The sequence below is a fragment of the Pagrus major genome, chromosome 6, assembly GCF_040436345.1.
Source record: "Pagrus major chromosome 6, Pma_NU_1.0".
NCBI lineage: Eukaryota > Metazoa > Chordata > Actinopteri > Spariformes > Sparidae > Pagrus > Pagrus major.
In genome coordinates this window covers 22,359,302-22,379,639 of record NC_133220.1, presented here as the reverse complement: position 1 = coordinate 22,379,639, position 20,338 = coordinate 22,359,302, and the positions used below count along the sequence as shown (strand labels likewise).

General features: G+C 40.5%; 2 protein-coding genes across 2 annotated transcripts; both read left to right on the top strand.

Moving 5' to 3' along the window:
* The first annotated feature begins 671 nt into the window (after positions 1 to 671).
* On the top strand, positions 672 to 6,839 carry prph (peripherin). Its single transcript, XM_073467714.1, has 9 exons — positions 672 to 1,216; positions 3,471 to 3,531; positions 4,030 to 4,125; positions 4,699 to 4,863; positions 4,951 to 5,076; positions 5,165 to 5,385; positions 5,883 to 5,935; positions 6,547 to 6,620; positions 6,774 to 6,839. Exons 1-9 carry the CDS (start codon positions 672 to 674, stop codon positions 6,837 to 6,839), a joined length of 1,407 nt encoding a protein of 468 aa, XP_073323815.1.
* Positions 6,840 to 8,424: 1,585 nt separating this feature from the next.
* On the top strand, positions 8,425 to 19,647 carry timeless (timeless circadian clock). The gene is made up of 30 exons (XM_073467511.1): positions 8,425 to 8,547; positions 9,386 to 9,497; positions 9,644 to 9,797; positions 10,089 to 10,203; positions 10,385 to 10,447; positions 10,563 to 10,664; positions 10,785 to 10,940; positions 11,029 to 11,162; positions 11,371 to 11,458; positions 11,553 to 11,729; positions 12,145 to 12,362; positions 12,451 to 12,554; positions 12,814 to 12,983; positions 13,075 to 13,200; positions 13,369 to 13,520; positions 13,599 to 13,696; positions 13,783 to 13,903; positions 14,042 to 14,243; positions 14,352 to 14,491; positions 14,703 to 14,782; positions 15,241 to 15,364; positions 16,370 to 16,452; positions 16,613 to 16,767; positions 16,866 to 17,106; positions 17,238 to 17,306; positions 17,456 to 17,574; positions 17,801 to 18,053; positions 18,608 to 18,659; positions 18,771 to 18,835; positions 19,047 to 19,647. Exons 2-30 carry the CDS (start codon positions 9,416 to 9,418, stop codon positions 19,175 to 19,177), a joined length of 3,774 nt encoding a protein of 1,257 aa, XP_073323612.1. The 5' UTR covers positions 8,425 to 8,547; positions 9,386 to 9,415; the 3' UTR covers positions 19,178 to 19,647.
* The last annotated feature ends 691 nt before the right edge of the window (positions 19,648 to 20,338 follow it).

The window sequence follows — 20,338 nt, the reverse complement described above, 5'->3', positions numbered from 1 at the left end:
AGGAAAGAGAGACAGAGAGGGGAAGGGAGACAGATGGAGGGGGGAAAAGAATCAAATCAATGTATCCATGTGATTCAATTAAAACCACAATCTCACAGTTTCTTATTGAGAACCAGGTAACAGGATCCTTGACACACATTTAATAGCAAAATTAAGAAAATTACTTGAAGTGAAATCATTTAAATAGAAATCATATGGACAGATAACAATCAAAACTAAATCTCACTGTAAGAATCGTTGCAAAGTGTCAACGAGGGCATGAATCAGGGTGAGGAGGGGTGGGCGTGAGGAGACATCTTTAGTAATTGAAGCAGTATTGTGGAAGCGAGTCTGGCTTCGTGCCGAGCGCTCTGGTTAAAAGGGTGGACCTTTCGAGACGGACAGTAAGACAGAGAACACACACGCACACAGAGAGAGAGGCGGGGTCTATCTCTAAAGAGTAGGGAGTGGCCAAAGCTTGTATACTGATGAGTGATTGAGAAAGGAAGTGTTCATGTGGGTGGGGTGAGGAGGAATGAGGGAGGGGGAGGCGTGAGGATGATGGGATAGCCAGCTTGTGTGCATAAAAACCCCTGGCACTCTTCAGTCTGATGTCCTGTTGCCTCAAGAGCATCTCCAAGCCTCCAGCTCTCGATCTTTCCACAGCGATAAAGAACAGAACAAGACCAACCATGAGCCACTCAACGCATACCTCCACCTCCTACAGGCGCACCTTTGGAAGCCCACACCCCATCTCCATGTCCTCTTACTCCAATGTGTCCTCCCGTATGCCCGTTTCTGGAGGGCGCTACATGCGTTCAATGTCACCTGTGGTTTCATCCCGCGCCACCACCTACCAACAGCAGCGCTCCCGCTCCAGCACCCAGCCCCCTCGCCTCTCCTACGACAAGGTGGACTTCACCCTGTCTGAAGCCATCAACCAGGAGTTCCTCACCACCCGCAGCAATGAGAAGGCCGAGCTGCAGGAGCTCAACGACCGCTTCGCCAGCTTCATCGAGAAGGTGCGCTACCTAGAGCAGCAGAATGGTGCACTGCAGCAGGAGCTCAACCAGTTCAAGGGCCAGCAGCAGCACGGTCAGCCCAACCGTGCCACCGACCTCTTCCAGGAGGAGCTGAGGGAGCTGCGGCGCCAGATGGATGGCATCGGAAAGGAGAGGGACCAGTACCTAATGGAGAGGGACAACCTGGCTGAGGACCTGGCCCTGATGAAGCAGAGGTTGGTACCAACATGATAAGACAGAAAAGTAAAGTATGATGCATGAAGTAACAAGATCAGTTAAACGACCAGTGATGGGATTGAGATAGATCGACAGACAGATGGATCGATGGTTTGTGTGAGGGGTGATGATGTGAGATATTTAGTTTGAAAGGTTGGTAATTGGAAGATGTATTGAAAAAAATAAGTAATAGTTTGAGGAAATGGTCAGGCCAGACTTGTCCCAAGGAAACAGAACTATTAATGAACGTGGCGACAGAGGAAGTTGCATCTTATTCAAACAAACCATAGTGTCGCAACAAAGTCAAGGGTTTTCTTTCCTCTTCATTCAAATAATTCCGTTGTGAGTTTGTCGGTCACATAGGTTGTGCCAACTTAGCACCAATGCCTCCAAACATGATTCGGGACTGTTATAATATTCTCTACATGATCCACTTTAAGCACAGAGAAGGTAGATAGTCCCTGGGTGGCTGCAACTTGACTCCAGTAGTGATGGTGGTGTAGGGCGTGGCACAACAGTACACATGGACACCACAGAGCAGCAGCATGATACAGCACACCGCCCCGCATTTTAAACAGAAGAGTGTTTCAATGTATGGGCAGGACATAAATCAAAGGAGAAGAGCCCCAGTACCTGACAACAAAGTGACCCACGAAAAACTATGACAAAGTTACTAATGCCAAATTAAAAAAGGAAGTGTTCGATGACAGTGATGTTCAACTGTGAACGATCCGAAACTGACTGAGGGTTACTTGATGAGATCAATTAATTGCCGGCCTTAAATCAGCTCCCTATTACGCAAACAGTGTTAATATTAAAAGCATTCAAGACAAGACAACTTTAATTACATCACACATTTCGTACAGAGGTAGTAGTAAATTCACTGACAAAGCAAAGCATTATTGTGTCACCTTGTGCAATGTTTACAGTGCAGCTTAGTGACGCTATATCTGGCCATAAGAGTAGTTTAGTGTTGCTAAACCGACTCCAAATCTTGCCCTATCATCATATAATCATTTCATTATGGTAGTGGTTATTTTGTAGATAAACCTAGTAAAACCCCAAAAAAATTTGATGAGCCATTTGTTTGATTGGATTTCGGAAAGGAACAGAGCCATAAATCCTCTCAAAGAGCCCTAATTCCCATCACTATTTCGCGATTAATGATTCCCCCTTAAACAACGCAAAGTTATCGACTTTTAAAAACATGCACAATTTTGCATGCACCCATTGACATGAGCAGAGAAAGGAGGAGGATGGATGGAGCAGACAAAGGGTGGGGCTGGCTGAGGAGCAGGGAGGGGAGAGAGAGGGAGAGGAAATGGGTCCAGAGGAAGAGAGGTTGGATATCAGGCCTGGTGAGAACAGCGTCAGGAAAAATCAATGTGACTCAATGACTCCATTAGGTGTGTTTTCAGTGTCCCTGTGTGCTGATGGGATGGTGCCAGAGACCCCATTAGGACAAAAGGACCCCTGTAACACAGCATGAATTAAAGATGAGGAAGTAGGGCCCACTATGTGATGCTTTCTCCACTAATCTACTTTATGTCCAGTCGGGGCATGACTTCTGTCTGACAGGGCGGATGGACCTGGATTCACATTCACATCCAGACATCATCGACCACACAGACAGCCCATCAGTCAGAAACTTTTAGCAGGATGAGCAAACGCATTGTACAACATCGTTATATAATTTGTGATGATTCACCACAGTGACTCATGAATTTTAACTGAGTTTCATTTTCATTTTGCTAGTTTTTATAGGAGCATCAAATGACATTTCAGCTGAAGGCAGTCCAAAAAATGTCTCTGTTTGCTAAATTAAATCCCAAATAGCGCAGATTCTACATAGCTGCCCTGTAAATGTCACTCCCAGCTTTTGTCCCATCTATGTACAAAAGCTAAATGATCCTTGGAAATCCTTAAAGAGAAGGGAAGTGTGTGTACATAACCTTATTGAGTGTGTGCAGATGACCTTATTGAACCCTAGAGAAACCACATTAGTTGAAAGGAGCAGCTGCTGATCCCACCGGGTGCTCTCCCAAACCCCTTTTACAGGACAGTGAATTAACAAATTGATCCAGAAAGCTTTTTGCCAGCTGGTGCCCCGGTGTAACCTCAGACAGGAAGGGTGTTCTTAGACAAATTCATCAAGATCTCATCTCTCTTTTCCATCTGTAAAGAGGGGATTCTTGCAATCTCAAGGAAACCTGTGCCTTATTTGAAATATTATGTCTTGTTTTTGTCCTCAAGGTTGGATGAAGAAGCCCAGAAGAGGGCAGATGCTGAGAATAACTTGGTGGCCTTCCGCAAGGTAAACACTCGGCTCACGGGACCATGATTACCGTATTGGTTACAGTGTCCTCAGGCTTGTATAACAGGACAAAATGGACAAAATGCTCCCTAAAGCTGCAAATAATTTATACAATTGAAACACTTACTAATGGCTATGTTTATAATAACTGTATTTTCTTCTTAAAAAATGTGAATTATAAGATGGAGTTTACATTTTTAAACTCTCTTCTTGAATATAGAAAGTGTTTGTACCTCATCATAACCCAAACATTTCTATACACTAAAGGGAGTTCTTAATGGGATTTTTAAAACATAAAAAATAGATGAAATTTAGAATAAATCTGTCAATTGTTATCATAATCTTATAATCATAACAGTTTATGGAAATATTATCTCATTATATCTCTAATATAATTGTAAAAATGATGTTTATGATAATGATGTTTTCAGTAATGGATGACATTTTGCAATTATGTCAACATAACATCAAATTATGTTTGTTTCATATAAAAAATAGGATGTGGATGATGCCACACTGTCCCGTCTGGAGCTGGAGAGGAAGATAGAGTCTCTGATGGATGAGATTGAATTCCTTAAGAAGCTCCATGATGAGGTAAGTGATGCTACCTCCTCTGCACTGTGCACTGGAGTCACGTATCTCAATGTGTTATCTAGAGACCTATAATGGTAATACTCAACCTTTGAATGCATATATATACTAAGCAACTGACTCCTAATTGATATTTAGATTAAGTGATAGTGGACATTTGACTGCAATGAGGTTATCCCAGAAAAAGTACATTTTATGTGCTGGACGCTTCAACTTGTTCTCTACAGATGATTTAAATTGTATGTTTAGGTTAAAAACATGAATAGGTGGACACCACTGCCATTTTTAACAACTAAGTAACATGATGTCAGATAAAATGAAAATCTTTAACTTTAGTCTGAATTTTTAAAACAGACTACTGTTTCATTTCATTTCATTGAGTTTCAGGAGGAGGAAAATAAAAAAGTAAAGTGTCATTTGCAATGCAAAGATTAAATTTATCTTTGTATTGAAAGTAGTAGGGGTCCTAAAACTGAACCCTGGAGGATGCCAACTGGCTCCTAACAAGAAATGGTTAATTTTTTTCATAGCAGTTTCGTGTTACTGACATATTTGTTTATATCTTGGAATTATCAGGAAATCCAGGAGGTACAAGTGAGCGTCCAGACTCAGCAGCTAAAGATGGAGGTGGACAGCACCGCCAGGCCCGACCTGACTGGTGCGCTGAGGGACATCAGGGCCCAGTATGAGACCATTGCCCTGAAGAACATGCAAGAATCTGAGGATTGGTACAAGTCCAAGGTGAGCAGACACACACCGACAGCCACATATGAACTTTCAGTGCAAAAACATATTCATCCTTTTGTGCTTCCTCTTTTGTTCCCACAGTTTGCTGACCTGACTGAATCTGCGAAGCGCAGCACTGATTCTCTGAGGCAGGCCAAGCAGGAGGCCAATGAGTCCAGGAGGCAGATTCAGTCTCTCAACTGTGAAGTTGATGCACTGAAGAACACTGTGAGGCCAAACATCACAAGTCATTAGTCTAAAATAAATCTATATCATTATACACATTGCATTCTCTAATTGCATTGTATGTTTTCAGAACGAAGCTCTGCTGAGGCAGATGCGTGACATGGAGGACCAATTTGGCAATGAGATTGGCAACTACCAAGACAACGTAACCAGGCTGGAGGAGGAGATCCGCCACCTGAAAGAGGAGATGGCTCGCCACCTTCGGGAGTACCAGGACCTCCTCAATGTCAAAATGGCCCTAGACATTGAGATTGCTACTTACCGTAAACTGCTGGAGGGGGAGGAGAGCAGGTGAGGGAAAACTTACAATGTAAAACAAATGTTTGCTGTTTTTACAGGATCTTTTTTTTGTTTTATCACTCTACGCTTCTCTCTTGATTAGAGGCAAGATTGGCAGTAAGTGGAAGATTTGTCACCTCACAGCAAAAACAACCAAAACTCAATCCTAAAGCCTCTTCATATGGCATTGATGTCAGGGTTCTCCAGATAATCCAGTAGTCTAACAAACTTAAAAAACATGCATGAAAGGTGCACATAAATTGCTAATAGTACAATAGTTCCCTGCCATTCTTTACCTGTACCTGTTCAGTGTTTGTTGCCCTGTTCTTAGCTGTTATGTCTATTCCTGTAAATACATTGAGAGCAATGAAAAACAGGAGTCAAATTCCTTGTAAATGTACACTTGGCGAATCAAGCCAGTTCTAATTTTGATTTATGTTTCAAGCAAAGCAAATTACTCATTGTTACAAATACCATTATAACACCCATTTTTTTTATTCCCTGTTTAGGATTACTGTTCCCATCATCAATCTTGGCATGAGCAACCACTTTGGTGACCGAGGTAAGTTATACTTCTCTTTGTACAAGATCCAATATAACATGACTGTACTCAGGGATCTCTTTTACCTTTAGTTACAGAGTTATGAAGTATGAGAACCACTGGTTCTGGAAGTGTTTATTTTCCCATTCTGCGCTCCCATCTTAAATTCTTCTTTAAGTTATAGCCCCATGAGGGACTCTCCTGGATAATTTAACAATCCGTAGGTTCATGTTATAGCCTTAATTTTTTATTGTTCCAACTTCATTTTTGTGAAATTAGTTTTATGTCAGTTTGGTATGGAAGGTGGCTCTAAATACTTCAATATTCATGAGACTCTGCTGTCGTTGTTATGGAGAAGCAAGTAGCAGGCGCGAATCAGAGTTGTAGCAAATTTAAAAACACTTCATGGTTGCAGTTGGCAACAAAACTTGTCTGCAAAGTTGCTGAATTCATCCTAAATTGACTCAGAATCTAAACGTAAATTGACAAAGCTATGGATTGTATTGGCAGTTATCTTAACAGTCCAATCTTTAGCATAACAATTATAATTCAGCTGCTGAAATTGATAACATAAAAAACTCTTTACTCTGAATGTAAAAGTCTTACAAGCGCTTTAATGTGACTTTTCACAGACTATGAACAGACCCCTGGCACCCAGACCAAGAAGACTGTGGTGATTAAGACTGTTGAGACTAGAGATGGAGAGGTACAATGATTTATACCAAAATGGCATGATAAAATGCAAAAAAAAAGGAGAATGACTTCATTTGCATTATGGAAAGTGTGAGAAACATAACAACTCTGTTTACTTACACCACAAAAAGTGAATTTGAACTAATTGAACTTTGTTTTCCAACAGGTGGTGAAGGAATCCAGGAGGGAGAAGGAGAGAGACTCTGATAGAAACGACAAGGATGATGAGTAGATAAAAAAATGATTAAAAATGTGAAGGCCAGAACAACAAGGGGGAACAAAAACAGAAAAAAAAACAAAGTCTGATCTATATAGTTCTCATTCCCACTAGTTATGTGTTTTATTGTCTAGCAGACAGTCTCTCAGTATAGATGCGATGTTGAATGAATCCCTTTAGACAGTGTCACTTTGGTGCTATTTTAGCCTCCCACCTATAGAACTCAGCAAGACCACTTTATTAACACACCACTTGAGGCCTTGATTTACAGTGCAATCCCGTAAAAACCTTAGACGACCATGTGTTTGTAGCAGAGTTTTCCACTACAGGCTAAAACAGCTGGTTTAAATGCAGAATTTTAGTGGTTTGTGTCGTAGACATGACTTACTAACAAAACTTTAGACACTGCCCTTCAGCCAACCTACCTTAAAAAGACAGACTGATAATAAACTAACTTTTTTGCATTTGTTTTAAAAGCTTTGCTATCCTGTTATTGTGCAAACCAACAGATTTCCAGAGACATGGATCATTAATAAACATGTTACGCACAGGAAGTGTTGACACTTAAAATAAGACTGTAACCAACTGAAAAGACTTGCTGAATGTGCTTTGCAATGCTGTGTGTATCTGGCACGACTGATGAATGAATATGTAAGTGCAAATAAACTTAATTAGAGCCAATCTGCACTGTCTGTCCACATTTCTCATTATGAATGTACTACAAGAGTGTTTTCGGAGTTTTTACTAATTTCCTGTTTTCTTTAAGCCGTCTATAATCTGTACTTTATGTCCAAGAGCACCTTGTTCTTGTAAAGAAATAAGTTAAGATCAGTGGTTTGCATGAACTATCAAGTTCACATTAGGAAGCAGGGAAGGGGGCGAGGGAATTACTATAATATTGTGTGTTTGAACAAATAATAGATGCAAAGTATGAAGGGAAAACAGTCCCCTTCAACCCAGTAGTGAACAACTTGTACTTCAATGTGTTTGTAAATACAACACATGGTTAATTTAGGAAACTGGGTTAGCTAAAATGTATTTCCTACCTTTGAAGTGCTTCTCTTCTCTTTGGCCTTAATTGTCCAGCAGCCTGCCGAAGGTCTTCACCTGTGGTAGCAATGTTTTTGATGCTTTCTTCAAGTAACTGAAGGGAAATTATTCAGTATGGTGTCATAACATGGTTGCATAACGTGGATCAAAGACTTTTTTTCAATAAACCTTATCAGAAAATTATAGATAGTACAATTAATTTGTCAAGGAGACAAATTAGCTTCACACAGGTTCATTATGTTTTTTAGTAGTAGGAGGGACTTCTTTATATCTCCGCCTAATGCCCTAAGTACAACCTCTCAGGCGACACTTCATCCCAACTGCAAGTGTATTCCTCTAAATTCTCAAGGTTTGGCACATCCAAACCTCAACCATGGCTAGAGTTTAGCTTTTTAGCCTCGTCCTGACACAGCAATTTTATTTATTCTGATTAGTTTCGAGTTTGTTGAGTAGCTAAAACTGGGAAGGTGCTGCCTTAGAAGCAAAGCTCAGGGCAAAAAGACGCCCCGGGCGACATTCTACATCCGCTCTGAGTGTTCGCTCGCTGTCTTGGCGCGAGACTCGACCGCTTTGACAGCAGACTGTAACCGCCGTACTCATAACTTAACTTAACTTTATAAACCATCGCTTACTGAACACGACACCTCGATGGTAACACCGATTTATCGATTAGGTAAGTCAGTCTGTGTTGTTTTTCTTTGTCTGCACCGAAACTGAAGTCATTTCGCGGTCAGTCTGCAACACACCGAAGCTAACTGTCCTGGCTACACAACATTAGCAATGTGTGGAGGAGGACCGTCCTTTGTGGGTCAGCTAGCTAACCGGACACCGTGGCTGATATAAACCCAGGAAAACTCCTGAGTGTGATATTGTTACCTTACATTAGGTAGGATTCACATGTAATGTTAATAGTGTGGTGAGTGACAGTAGTGTAATGCCAAAAATGATGATAATGCAAATAGAAAGGACCCCTCTACTGTACGAGCTGCTTCTAAGTTTACATGTCATGTGTAGGTCCACCTTCATTAGCAAATAACTTTATTAATTAATTACATTGAAATTGTCCTAAAGAAAAAGCACACAATCTGAAGTTCATAATACATTCAAAGGGCTCCAGACTAACTTTACACACGGGTTGCACTGATAGGCTTCATTTATTCATTTAGTTGCACCAGCACAAAACTTAGGTGCACCCAGTGATTTCATTTGATTTATTAACACATAATGTATATGACTGTAAACAGCAATAAAGATGCAGATAACTGTTTTACTTGTTTAAATCACTGCACATGCAAAGAAATTGTGATCAAATTGTTTTTAAAACAGTGTTTCAACGTGCTGATGGTAACAGTGCATGACTGATAAATGTCAATCTCCAATATTACTGGGATATTATGAAAACCATTAATTGATACAAAACTTTAAATTCAATTCAACGTTTCGATGACCTTGATCTGTTAGTCTTTCTATATCCTACTGCATGGCTGATTAGACTGAAACTCCATCTTCAGGTTGGCTGATAGTCTAAGGACTTTTTCAAGATGAATTGTGAGCTTTTGGCAACGTGCAGCGCTCTTGGCTATCTAGAGGGAGACATCTACCACAAGGAAGCTGACTGCTTAGGTGAGTGTTTTTTACAATGTGATTAATGTTTTGTTATCATAATACATGTATGACTTTCCTGCTTCATGGGAAGGAAGAGAAGTATATAAATGTCATAGATTAAGAACAGAGAAGCATCTGTTTTGTCCTTTGTGTCTGTGTTGCAGAGAGCGTAAAAGACTTGATCAGGTATTTACGACATGAAGATGACACCCGTGACGTCCGCCAGCAGCTGGGTGCAGGACAGATTGTGCAGAATGACCTTCTTCCTATTATCATTCAGCATGGACAGGACAAGCCCTTATTTGATGCCTGCATTAGGTATAAAACCTTAAATGAAACTTCTCACTTGAACTTAAAATGTATCTTTAAAATATTTATAATATGGGTGTGCCTAATAATCAGTTTATTAATACATCACAATATGGTGTTCAGAAGTGGATTATTTGATACACAAATTTCAATATTGTGATACATGATTGATATACTGGTACTAAGTATTATTTCATCAAACACATTGTCATTAAATCATAGATGAATGATAGAAATGAAACATAGAAATGTGCTATTTTAAATTGTTGCTTATATGACTCTTGTCTGTTTTTTTCTCAGGCTCATGGTCAACCTCACTCAGCCTTCCATGCTTTGCTTCGGTAAAGTCCCTGATGACCCTGTGTTTAGACATCACTTTTTGGAAGTGACCGCTCATTTACAAGCCTATAAAGAGGTATCACGATCTTAATATAAACACACTTTTTCACATTTTTCAGTTTACATTTTCTATTTGTAATCATGTGAATTTAGTGAATATTTATGGGTTGGATAAGTACTTCCATTACTGTAATAACAGCTGTATTTCATGTTCAAACAGTATTTTATTTTACAATAATGAGTTCTTTTATTTTCAGGCATTTGCCAGTGAGAGGGTGTTTGGCATTTTAAGCGAGATATTATACAACCTTCTCCAGCTGGTGAGTGTTTCAAACAAACACCTCAAATCACCTGTTTCCCATATTATTTGAGTAAAATGGTTGTGCTTATCTGTGTGTTTCCTGTCTGTCCCTCCTCACCCTGCTTGTCTGTCAGGACTGGGAGCAGAGACAGGAGGAGGATACCCTACTGATAGAGAGGATTCTTCTGCTGGTCAGGAATGTGCTTCATGTACCTGCGGACCCCTGTGAAGAGAAGGTCTGATTTTAACATGAATGTGTTCATATAAGAGACAAAGCAAATTCTGTCCTTTATTAGAAAACTCTTTCATTTACTCTTTACTCTGTACTTCTCCCCTCATCTTTGTCTCTCCTTTAGAAAGTGGATGATGATGCCAGTGTCCATGATAGGCTGCTATGGGCCATTCACATGAGCGGCTTCGATGACCTGGTTAAGTTTTTGGCATCAGCGCAGAGTGAGCAGCAGTGGAGCATGCATGTGTTGGAAATAATCTCCCTCATGTTCAGAGACCAGGTTAGACTGAAGAATCCTTTGCAGGTGTATACATATATATGTAGATGTCCAGCTGTTCTGTGTTTGAGCTCCTATTCTTTATTTACAGACACCTGAAGCTTTGGTGAGCGCCGGTCAGGCTCGTTCGGCAGAAGAGAAGCAGAGAGACTCTCAGGAGCTGGAGGCACTGAGGGAGAAGGAGCACGCAGCGAAACGTTCTCGCACATTTCAGAGAGGAACCAGGTACAATAGAGCTGATGTACAGCCAGTGTCATAGCTGTCAGTCATGTACTTTGTATATATCACTTACTTGCTGAGTTGGCTTGATTGAACCTGGGTTTGGGTTGCAGCAGAGGGAACTCAACCTGTACATGGCTTGTTTGAATTACTGGAGCTTGAAAAATAAATGTATTTTCTGTTCTGTTTGTTTGTGTTGATGTTTTTCTTTCAGACACTCTCGCTTTGGAGGGTCCTTTGTTGTTCAAGGCCTCAAGTCAATTGCAGACAAAGATGTGATTTATCACAGAAAAGTCAATAATGTGAGTAATGAACTTCTGCAGCTCATCTGTAATACAAGGCAAGCGCACAGTGCTTGCAAAATAATTTTAATACAAATCTCTGATCTCTCTTTAGTTCAAAAATTACACTCATGACACAGGAAAAGCAGTGAGACGTGTTCCCAAGAGGAATCGACAGGCTCAGGAGTGCAAGGACAAACGTCGCTCAGCCTTAAATGTTCGACTCTTCCTGCGAGAGTTTTGTGTGGACTTCCTGGAGAACTGCTATAATCGCCTCATGTACCTTGTCAAGGTCAGCTGCTGTCACATTGATGACTAATGTTTTGTTGTTTAGACTCACAAACCCAATATAAAATTGACCCTTTTTAACTCTTGGTGAGTAGTATACATACCAGATCATCAATCCGTCATTACTACATCTACTTAATCATAACACATTTTAATAAGATCATGAATAAACAACAAGAGATGTAGTAAAGTTAAGCAAGCTTTACAAGATACTTTAATCAATATTATATGGAGCAAGAGAAAGGGCAAACAAAAGCAGTCCATTTACAGAAAGACCTAAAATTTAAATTTCTTACATAAGATTAAATTACATAAAAAATCTTGAGGATGTCTGATTCATTTATGTGGAATAGGTGACTCTTAAAATAAATGGTTCTTAAGTTCTACGAGGCTCAAAACTCTACTTGTCTCCTCTGCAGGAAAGTCTTATTCGAGAACAAACTCAGCAGCATGACGAGACGTACTACCTCTGGGCGCTGAGCTTCTTCATGGCCTTCAACCGTGGCAACGGTTTCCGCGCTGACTTGGTTTCTGAGACCATGTCCATCCGTGCTTTCCATTTTATTGAGCGCAACATCACCAACTACTATGAGATGATCCTCACAGACAAGAAAGAGGCCACGTCCTGGTCACGCAGGTACGAAGATCATTAGAAAGCAGCTTAATATAAAAAACTGTCAAATCCCTCTGTTGGTCCCAGACTGATTATCACATTTTCTATTTAGGATGCATCTGGCTCTGAAGGCGTATCAGGAACTGCTGCTAACTGTGAACGAGATGGACCGCTCACAGGATGAAAGCATCCGTCAGAGTTCCAGTGTCATTAAAAGTAAGATGCTAACAGCTCTTGTTCAGCCAGACCTTTTTCTTTCAGCTATAAAATTTGAATTATATATTTATATTATAAGCTCAAATGGAGCATAAGCATACACATGCTCTCATCATTGCTTAATGTATGCGAGTTTGTAGATATACTATCAAGACAATAATAATGTTGGTAAATCTTGTTTGAAGTTGGAAATATGAAAAGGCATTGTGTGTAGTTGCAGTGCTAGTTGCCTCATCTTCTGTATTTATCTCACTTCTAGGTAACATATTTTACCTGATGGAGTACAGAGAGATTTTCCTGACATTGCTGAGGAAGTATGATGAAACCAGCCAGCCTCAGTCCTACCTCAAAGACTTGGTGGAGTCAACTCATCTCTTTTTGCGCATGTTGGAACACTTCTGCCAAGGTCGCAAAAACTTGATGGTTCAGGTAAGTTCTTCTGCTCAATTTGTAGTGCTTGTAAATTCTTGTCATTAGTGTCTGCTCAAAATATTAATATCTTGTTCTGTTAACTCTGCAGAAGAAGAAGGTGAAACGGAAAAGGTCTCGAGGTGAAAGAAAGTCCTCAGCCCCAGACACTAGTCCAGAGGCCCTGGAAGAGACCTGGAAGGTTGTGGAGGAAGAGCTGAAGGCCACAGGGTTTCAGGTCAGTGTGAGAATCAACCTCAAGGGGGCAGCAGTAAGCATGCATCGTCAGAGGGCAGAACAGTGTTGCACAAGAGCGTGTGGCTTCAAAGAGCTTCTTCGCAATGAGGATGCTCTCTAAAGGCCACATTTTCATATTGAACACCACCTCTCTGTCTTCTGTGTGTAGCTGTCAGAGGCTTTAACTGAAAGCATCGTGCCATTTGATGCCACATCTGAAACTCCACTTGAGGAGCAGCGGACTGAGGCCATGGTGCGTGTGCAGGACGCCCTGCTGGCTCGACTTGGACCAGAAGCGCTGGGGCTGCTGCGTGCTGCCAGGTCAGCAAGACTCAGCCCTTCACACTAATGACTCACATTTAGTTATTCAAGTATTTACCATTTTCTTGTCGTTCTCAGGGAGGTGTGGCCGGAGGGGGATGTGTTTGGTTCAGCTGATGTGGAACCTGAAGAAGAACTAGAACTCCTCAAGCAGATCCTGAAAGCCAACCTGCCAAGTAAGCTTTTAAACTGTATTCTTATGTTCCCCCTTGTATCAGAGCATCTGAAGCATCTGTGAAGCAATTAAACTTTTTAATTTCAGGGTCATCTCCTCCTGAGCCTGTGATGGAGGATGAGGATGATGGAGCGGAGTTGGAAGAGGAAGAGTTGGAGTCTGTCCAGGTTTCTGAAAGCGAGTTCAACTTTCTTGACTTTATCAAGAGGTGAGGAAAACAGTTAATTTTAACGTCCAAGACTGTAACCTGCCACAACATACCAAAAAGTTATAGCAATAGTAGAAATAGTGCCAAATTTGTGACCTTCCTAAAGAGACATATTACTCTTATCTTACCCCCTTGCAGGTTTGCCAACCCCAGTATTGTACGTCCATACCTCCTGCTATTAAACTCATACTCCAAAAACACACCTCACACAAACCACTGCATCGCTCGAATGCTGCACCGTTTGGCTGTCAACCTCAAAATGGACGCCTTGCTTTACCAGCTGTCAGTCTTCAACCTCTTCAACAAGATCCTGAGTGACCCCGCCGCAGCTGCTTACAAGGTACAGTAATGAAATGAGAAAAAACATTATTAAGTGCAAACTTCTGGTGATTGTGAAGGTCAGCTGCAGATTAGACACAGGAACTTACCTTTATTCTCTCCTTTCCAGGAATTGGTGACCTTTGCCAAGTATGTGCTGAACCGTTTCTTTTCAGTGGCAGCAAAAAACAATAAGGCATATATTGAACTGCTGTTCTGGAAAAATGTGGGGGCTGCACGTGAGATGACTGAAGGCTACACCAAAGACGGGTTTGTGCTCTTTGTTTTGTATTGTTAATACACCTTAACGTATGTGTAAAGGTGACTATTGTTAACAAGTTACAGGAAAAAAAAAATCACTGATTCAAATTTGTAAGACATTATACTTTATTAAAAAATCACATTTCCAGTACATGTATTATATGAGCAAATTGAGTTCTGCAATTTGAAAGATTACATCTATTTCTTCTTAATATGGCAGAGAGGGAAAGAAACCAACATGGACTGAGGAGGAGGAAGAGGAGCTGCGCAAGCTCTTTGAGGATCATCGTCATTCTGAGGGTCTGCTTTGTTTTTGTTTGTTGTTTGCACATCTTCTCTGTTTGTTGTCTTATAAGTTACAAGATGCAGCTGCACACTATTTACTTTGATCTAGTTTCTTTCATTGACTGTTAGTGCTGCACAATTAGTGGAAATATTATGTAAATAACAATATGATCAAGAGCAATATCCAGATTGCAGAAGCTGTTTTGGATGAAAGTGAAATGTGTAACTTGACAGAATTATAATGAGGCACTATGGAGCTGCAGAAATGCCCTAGCCAACAGATCTTTTTCTCCAAATTTAAGAAAATATGTTTGATGGGTACAGACGCCAACAAGTGCCGCATCATCATGATGGTTCTTCACTTAAAATTGTGATGCAAAAACGGTCATTTCCACTAATTGTGAATCATATCGCAGTTTGTTTTTCTTAACCATATCATGCAGACGTAATGAGTGTTGAATTCTTTTGTCTAGTGCCAGATATCGTGGAGACTCTGCTGCCATTACTCAGCAACAGCAACCGCAATCGGCGCCAAGTTGTGATGCAGCTGGTGCATATGGGTCTGGTGGATAATGCTAAGGAACTGAAGAAGCAGAAGTATGTACTCCAGATGGAATGAGTGATACATTAATGTTAATATAAAGAGGGATACAGTGGTGGTCAAAAGTTTACATACACTGCCTGGCCCAAAAAAAAAGTCAACACCTGTATTTAACTAAGTAAATAGGTAAGAACCTTCCATTGGATAATTACTGCAGTGATCAATATGTTTCAACTGGCAACAAGTTATTTAACCCTAACTGATGCAGTGAGTAGCTTCTCATTTCTTAAACAACCATGTGGGAAGACATGTCCTGTGGTCGTGGAAAAGATGATACTCTGTTTCAGAAGGGTCAAATTATTTGCCTGCATCATGCAAAGAAAACAACTAGGGAGATTGCTGAAACAACTAAAATTGGGTAAGGAACGGTCCAACGCATTATTAAACTTGGAAGGATAGTGGTGAACCATCATCTTCGAGGAAGAAATATGGTCAGAAAAAAATCTTGAATGATCGTGATCGGAGATCACGTTAAACATTTGGTGAAATCAAATCGTAAAAAGATCAACAGTAGAACTCATGGCTATGTTTAATAGTGAAAGTAAGAGCATTTCCACTCACACATTGTGAAGAGAACTCAAGGGATTGGGACTAAACAGTTGTTTAGAGAGGCTGCCGTGCTAGAAAGAAGCACGTGCTCCAGAAACGACACCTTAAAGCTTGACTTCTGCTGATCACATGGGCAAAGAAAAAAATATCCTAGTGATAAGTTCTGTGGTTGGATGAATCAAAAGTTGAGTTGTTTGGCCACAATGACTGGCAGTATGTTTTGAGGCGAGAAGATGAGGCCTTTAACCCCAAGAATAACATACCTACTGTCAAGCATGGTGGTGGTAGTATTATGTTGTGGGGCTGTTTGGCTGCCAGTGGATCTGGTGCTCTGAAGGAAGTAAATGAAGTAGGAAGAAAATCCCTTTGACCACGACTGTATATTGCAGAATGGCTTTTTACACTTCATATCTTCAGAAAATCTTATTGAAATTTGTTTTCTTTTCCAAAAGGAAAGGAACTCGGATTGTTCTTTGGACTGAGGAGCAGGAGCAGGAGTTGGAGATGCTCTTCGAGGAGTACAAAGACTCTGACGGTACCAGACACCATATTAATATTGTGTGGTGCATGAGCGGAAAGCGAAGCAGCCTTTTCACCTCTGTCCTCAGCTTCCGTCCTTGTACAACAGTAGTCTAAGGGACACTTTGTGGTTTGTATGGTTATTCTTTTTTGTGATAAACTGTATTTTGTTACAGATGTGTTGGGTAACATCCTGAAGAAGCTCACAGCCAAACGGTCCCGTGCACGCGTGGTGGACAAGATGCTCAGTATGGGCTTGGTGTCGGAGAGACGAGAGCTTTATAAGAAGAGGAGTCGCAGCACTCAGGGGAAGAGATCTGGAGAAGGAATGGTAAAGTTGATTCATCTAAATAAAAAACAAAATGTATAATAAATTATATTTTAAGAAATGGTGTCTCTACAATAAATGGCCCTGTATTTCTTTCACAGACTGAAGAAGAGTTCCTAGAAGGACTAACACAAGGATTCCCAGATAATCCTATGGACAGAGATGATGAAGATGAGGAAGAGGATGAGTCTGAAGAGAGCGAGGAAGAGGAGGAGGAAGAAGAAGAAGAAGAGCAAGAAAGGGAAAAATCACAAAATGGAGGAAGGAGGAGCCAAAGCCTGCACTCCCCAGTAGAGAGGAGAGCTGATATAGGCTCCATGGTGTATGCTCTGCAACAGGAAGGTGAGACAGTTTCAAAGTAATATCAGTCTCTTTTTGTTAAATGAAATCAAAGATTTAAAGACACTGATGCTATGTGAGTTTCCATTATGAACCTTTAGGATTACCTTCATGCTTTTGTTTTTTAATAACAGGCTTGTCTGGACCAATGTTGTGGCTACAGAATTGTCTAAACAGAACAGCAGAGGACCGTGAAGAGGATGGTAAGATTATAACCACTTCATTTGAATAATTTAATTTTTTTATTCTTTTGCTTATGGTTTAGCCTCTCAGGGAAGTTACAGCCTGTGTGAAAAACATATTATATTAGTGCTATTAGGTCTGTTAATGAAACTTGTGGTCCATTCACCAGGTGTCTCCCAGGCAGTGCCACTTGTTCCTCTGACGGAGGCAAATGAGGAAGCCATGGAGAACAAGAGCTTCCGGAAACTGTTGCGCAAACTGGGAATACGAGCACCTGCAAATGAACAGGTGTGTTTCTTTTGTGCAATATTTTACTACAGAATATTTTCACGTCAGTCTAATTACAACCCATAGTTTTGCTCTTTTGTGCATTTGTTTGAGAACAAGTTGGTGTTTTAAAGTATGCAAAAAAATGTTTTAAATAACATAAAATACTACACACATAAAATGTTAAATACTAAGCAGCGGACACTTTCATATACATTAAATGCATTTATTACTGTTCTGTAACCAGGAGACATTTTGGAGGATCACAGCAAAGATCAGTGCATCCCAGCTCCGGAGTGCAGCTGCTGCTCTTAGTCCAAGAGAGGAAGAACCTAAAGGAGACGAGGAGCAAGACGGCTCCAGGAGTCCAACTGTAGAGTCCCAGGAGGAGGAGCAGCAGCAGGAGGAGGAGGAGGAGGTCTCCAGTGAACAGAGAACTCATGCTCTGAGAGCTTTGCTGCTCGCACGCAAGAGGAAACAGCACACCTCAGAACAAACAGGTACAGAATATGCGGGAGTTTCATGTTCTGTCTCAGATGACAGCTGTTAATTACAGCTTTTGTCATGTAGGTATGTGTTAAGTTACATGGTGCACTTAAAACGTGCCTCTTTTATAGCCTGTTTTAACTAATCTAGAAGCAAAGAATGGGGTATTGAATATTTTTAAATGTAGAAAGTCGATGATTTAGCATAATTTTCATCAGAATATAATATAAATCCACTGCAAAGGAAATGTTCTCAGTCGAGTGTTGTTTTCACTTTGTAATGGAACATCAATGTGATTTTGATTGTAAATCTCAAATTGTGGACATAAGGAACATAAAAGGTGAAAATCGCATGTATAAAAATCAAGTAATACGTTTCCTCTGTTATGCCAGCCTTAAAAAATAGTTAAACTGCTTTAGAAGTGGATTGAGAAGCCACTGCAGGAATAAGTAGTGGGACACTTTTTAGGTTAGCATTTTAAGATGCAACATTTTGCACCAGTTAGCTTAAATCTGCTGCTAATCAAAGATGAGTCAAGGAATAAAATGATCTTGTTAATTGTTTTCAGCTCCTGTGTCAGATTTCACTCCTGTTGAGGACACAGACATTACAACTGAGAGGTGAGGTATTGCCCTGTTTGTTGCTTATCTGTTCAGCCCGACCACAGCTGAGAAATGTCTATTTTTAATTCTACATACTCTTAATTCTTCATCTATTCCTGTTAACATCAGGTCCCAGGAGAAGACCTCAACTAAAAGAAGCAGAAGCAGAGTGCTGGACGATGATGAGGACAATGGTATTTTACAGTTTTAATGTGTTAGTTTGATCATATCTAACTGGGAACTAAGCCATAAAACTTGTAAAAGTAAAAAGTTGGGTTTAGGTTGTCACTCCTTATTTCATGCCAAGTTTAACAACAGCAGTCCAGTATCAGTAACAAGCCTCTGACAATAGTGTAAGCATGACTGTACTGCAGCATTATGGCTCACACTGTACTGTCTTTACAGAGGAAGACTCCACCACTGCAGTGAAAATAGACCCCAACGGCGATGTGGATTCCGACAGGGAGGATATCTCTGCACCTGTGAAGCGTAGACGGAAGATGGTCTTAATTGACGAAGAGGAAGATGAGGATTAGTGACTTTCTTTAATGGACTGTAAAATAAACTGCAGACAAGGGAGGGACATAAAAGTCCCTCACTTTGCTCAGAGGTGGATGCAGCCCCCCTGGAGGCCTGCAGTCCAGACAGCGGAAACTCTACTAATGGAATACCAAACAACACAAAGAAAAAGGCCTTTAAAACGACCCCTGTGGAGGCAGAGGTCCTGTTGAGCAATTTTATTTTGTCTTCTCTTTTGTACGCTTGATTGGTGCCTTTTATGTAGTTATGGTAAATTAGTTCTGCCAGTCTTCTCTGTCTTGAGTTTTTGTTTTTCTCTTATCAATCCCAGCAGGAACATCATGCAGATATTGTTGTCTGAAAAAGTGTTGCTTTGTTTATAACTCAAAAAACTGCATCTGAACAAATACTTTTGTAGTTTTGGTCATTTCCAGTGTTGACCTTGGATTTCAAATTCCTGCCTACTTAATAAAAAAAGCACTGTTGTCAAAATAACCCCTTTGTTGCACTACATCATTTCAAACACAAGAGGGCACATGTTGAACTATTCCTTAGGTGAATGAGTTAAAAAAAATATTAAACATGTAGAATATCTTTTTGAACTCTTGAATATGATGTATATGCCTTTAAATTGACTTATTGAACAAAACATTTAGTTTTGTACTTCTTGTGAGCAAGTACAGACTCAATGAAAACAGGGACAAGTCAAAGTCTCAGTCTGTTCATATTTATCTTAAAAGTTACACAAACAAATGTCTTCATTAAACTTTCTTCAACACAGGGACCCTGCCTGTTTCTGCAGTTGCTGCCTGCAGTCCCCCATGTTTTGCAGCTGTGTCGGAGGTGGTCTCTCGTCCTTACATCTGGACCATGTTAGTAACTTCCTGTCGCAGCATCTGCTCTGCCCCCATCCCACAGAGCCAGAGGCAGACCTGACAATCCACAGATACTCCTGTGAGTTAAGCATGTGAGCACAAAGCTTAGAGGTTAAACTTATTTATTTTTTTAGAGTTGTCTAATATATCTCCATGTATTAACCTGTGCCAGGCTTGGACAGTGTATATTAAATATACAGGGATGACTCATTGTTTTGTAAGTTGAACATAAAACACCTGGAGGCTGTATTGTGTAAATGTTGGTAACAGTTGCATTAAACAGTCTTTAAATCATACAAACTT

Excerpts from the sequence above, each read along its gene's own strand:
- prph (XM_073467714.1), top strand. The coding sequence starts at position 672 with ATGAGCCACTCAACGCATACCTCCACCTCCTACAGGCGCACCTTTGGA. Across the intron at positions 4,126-4,698 it reads TTAAGAAGCTCCATGATGAG|GAAATCCAGGAGGTACAAGT; the intron begins GTAAGTGATGCT and ends TGGAATTATCAG. Across the intron at positions 5,077-5,164 it reads TTGATGCACTGAAGAACACT|AACGAAGCTCTGCTGAGGCA; the intron begins GTGAGGCCAAAC and ends GTATGTTTTCAG.
- timeless (XM_073467511.1), top strand. The coding sequence starts at position 9,416 with ATGAATTGTGAGCTTTTGGCAACGTGCAGCGCTCTTGGCTATCTAGAG. Across the intron at positions 13,904-14,041 it reads TTTCTTGACTTTATCAAGAG|GTTTGCCAACCCCAGTATTG; the intron begins GTGAGGAAAACA and ends ACCCCCTTGCAG. Across the intron at positions 15,365-16,369 it reads AAGGAACTGAAGAAGCAGAA|GAAAGGAACTCGGATTGTTC; the intron begins GTATGTACTCCA and ends CTTTTCCAAAAG.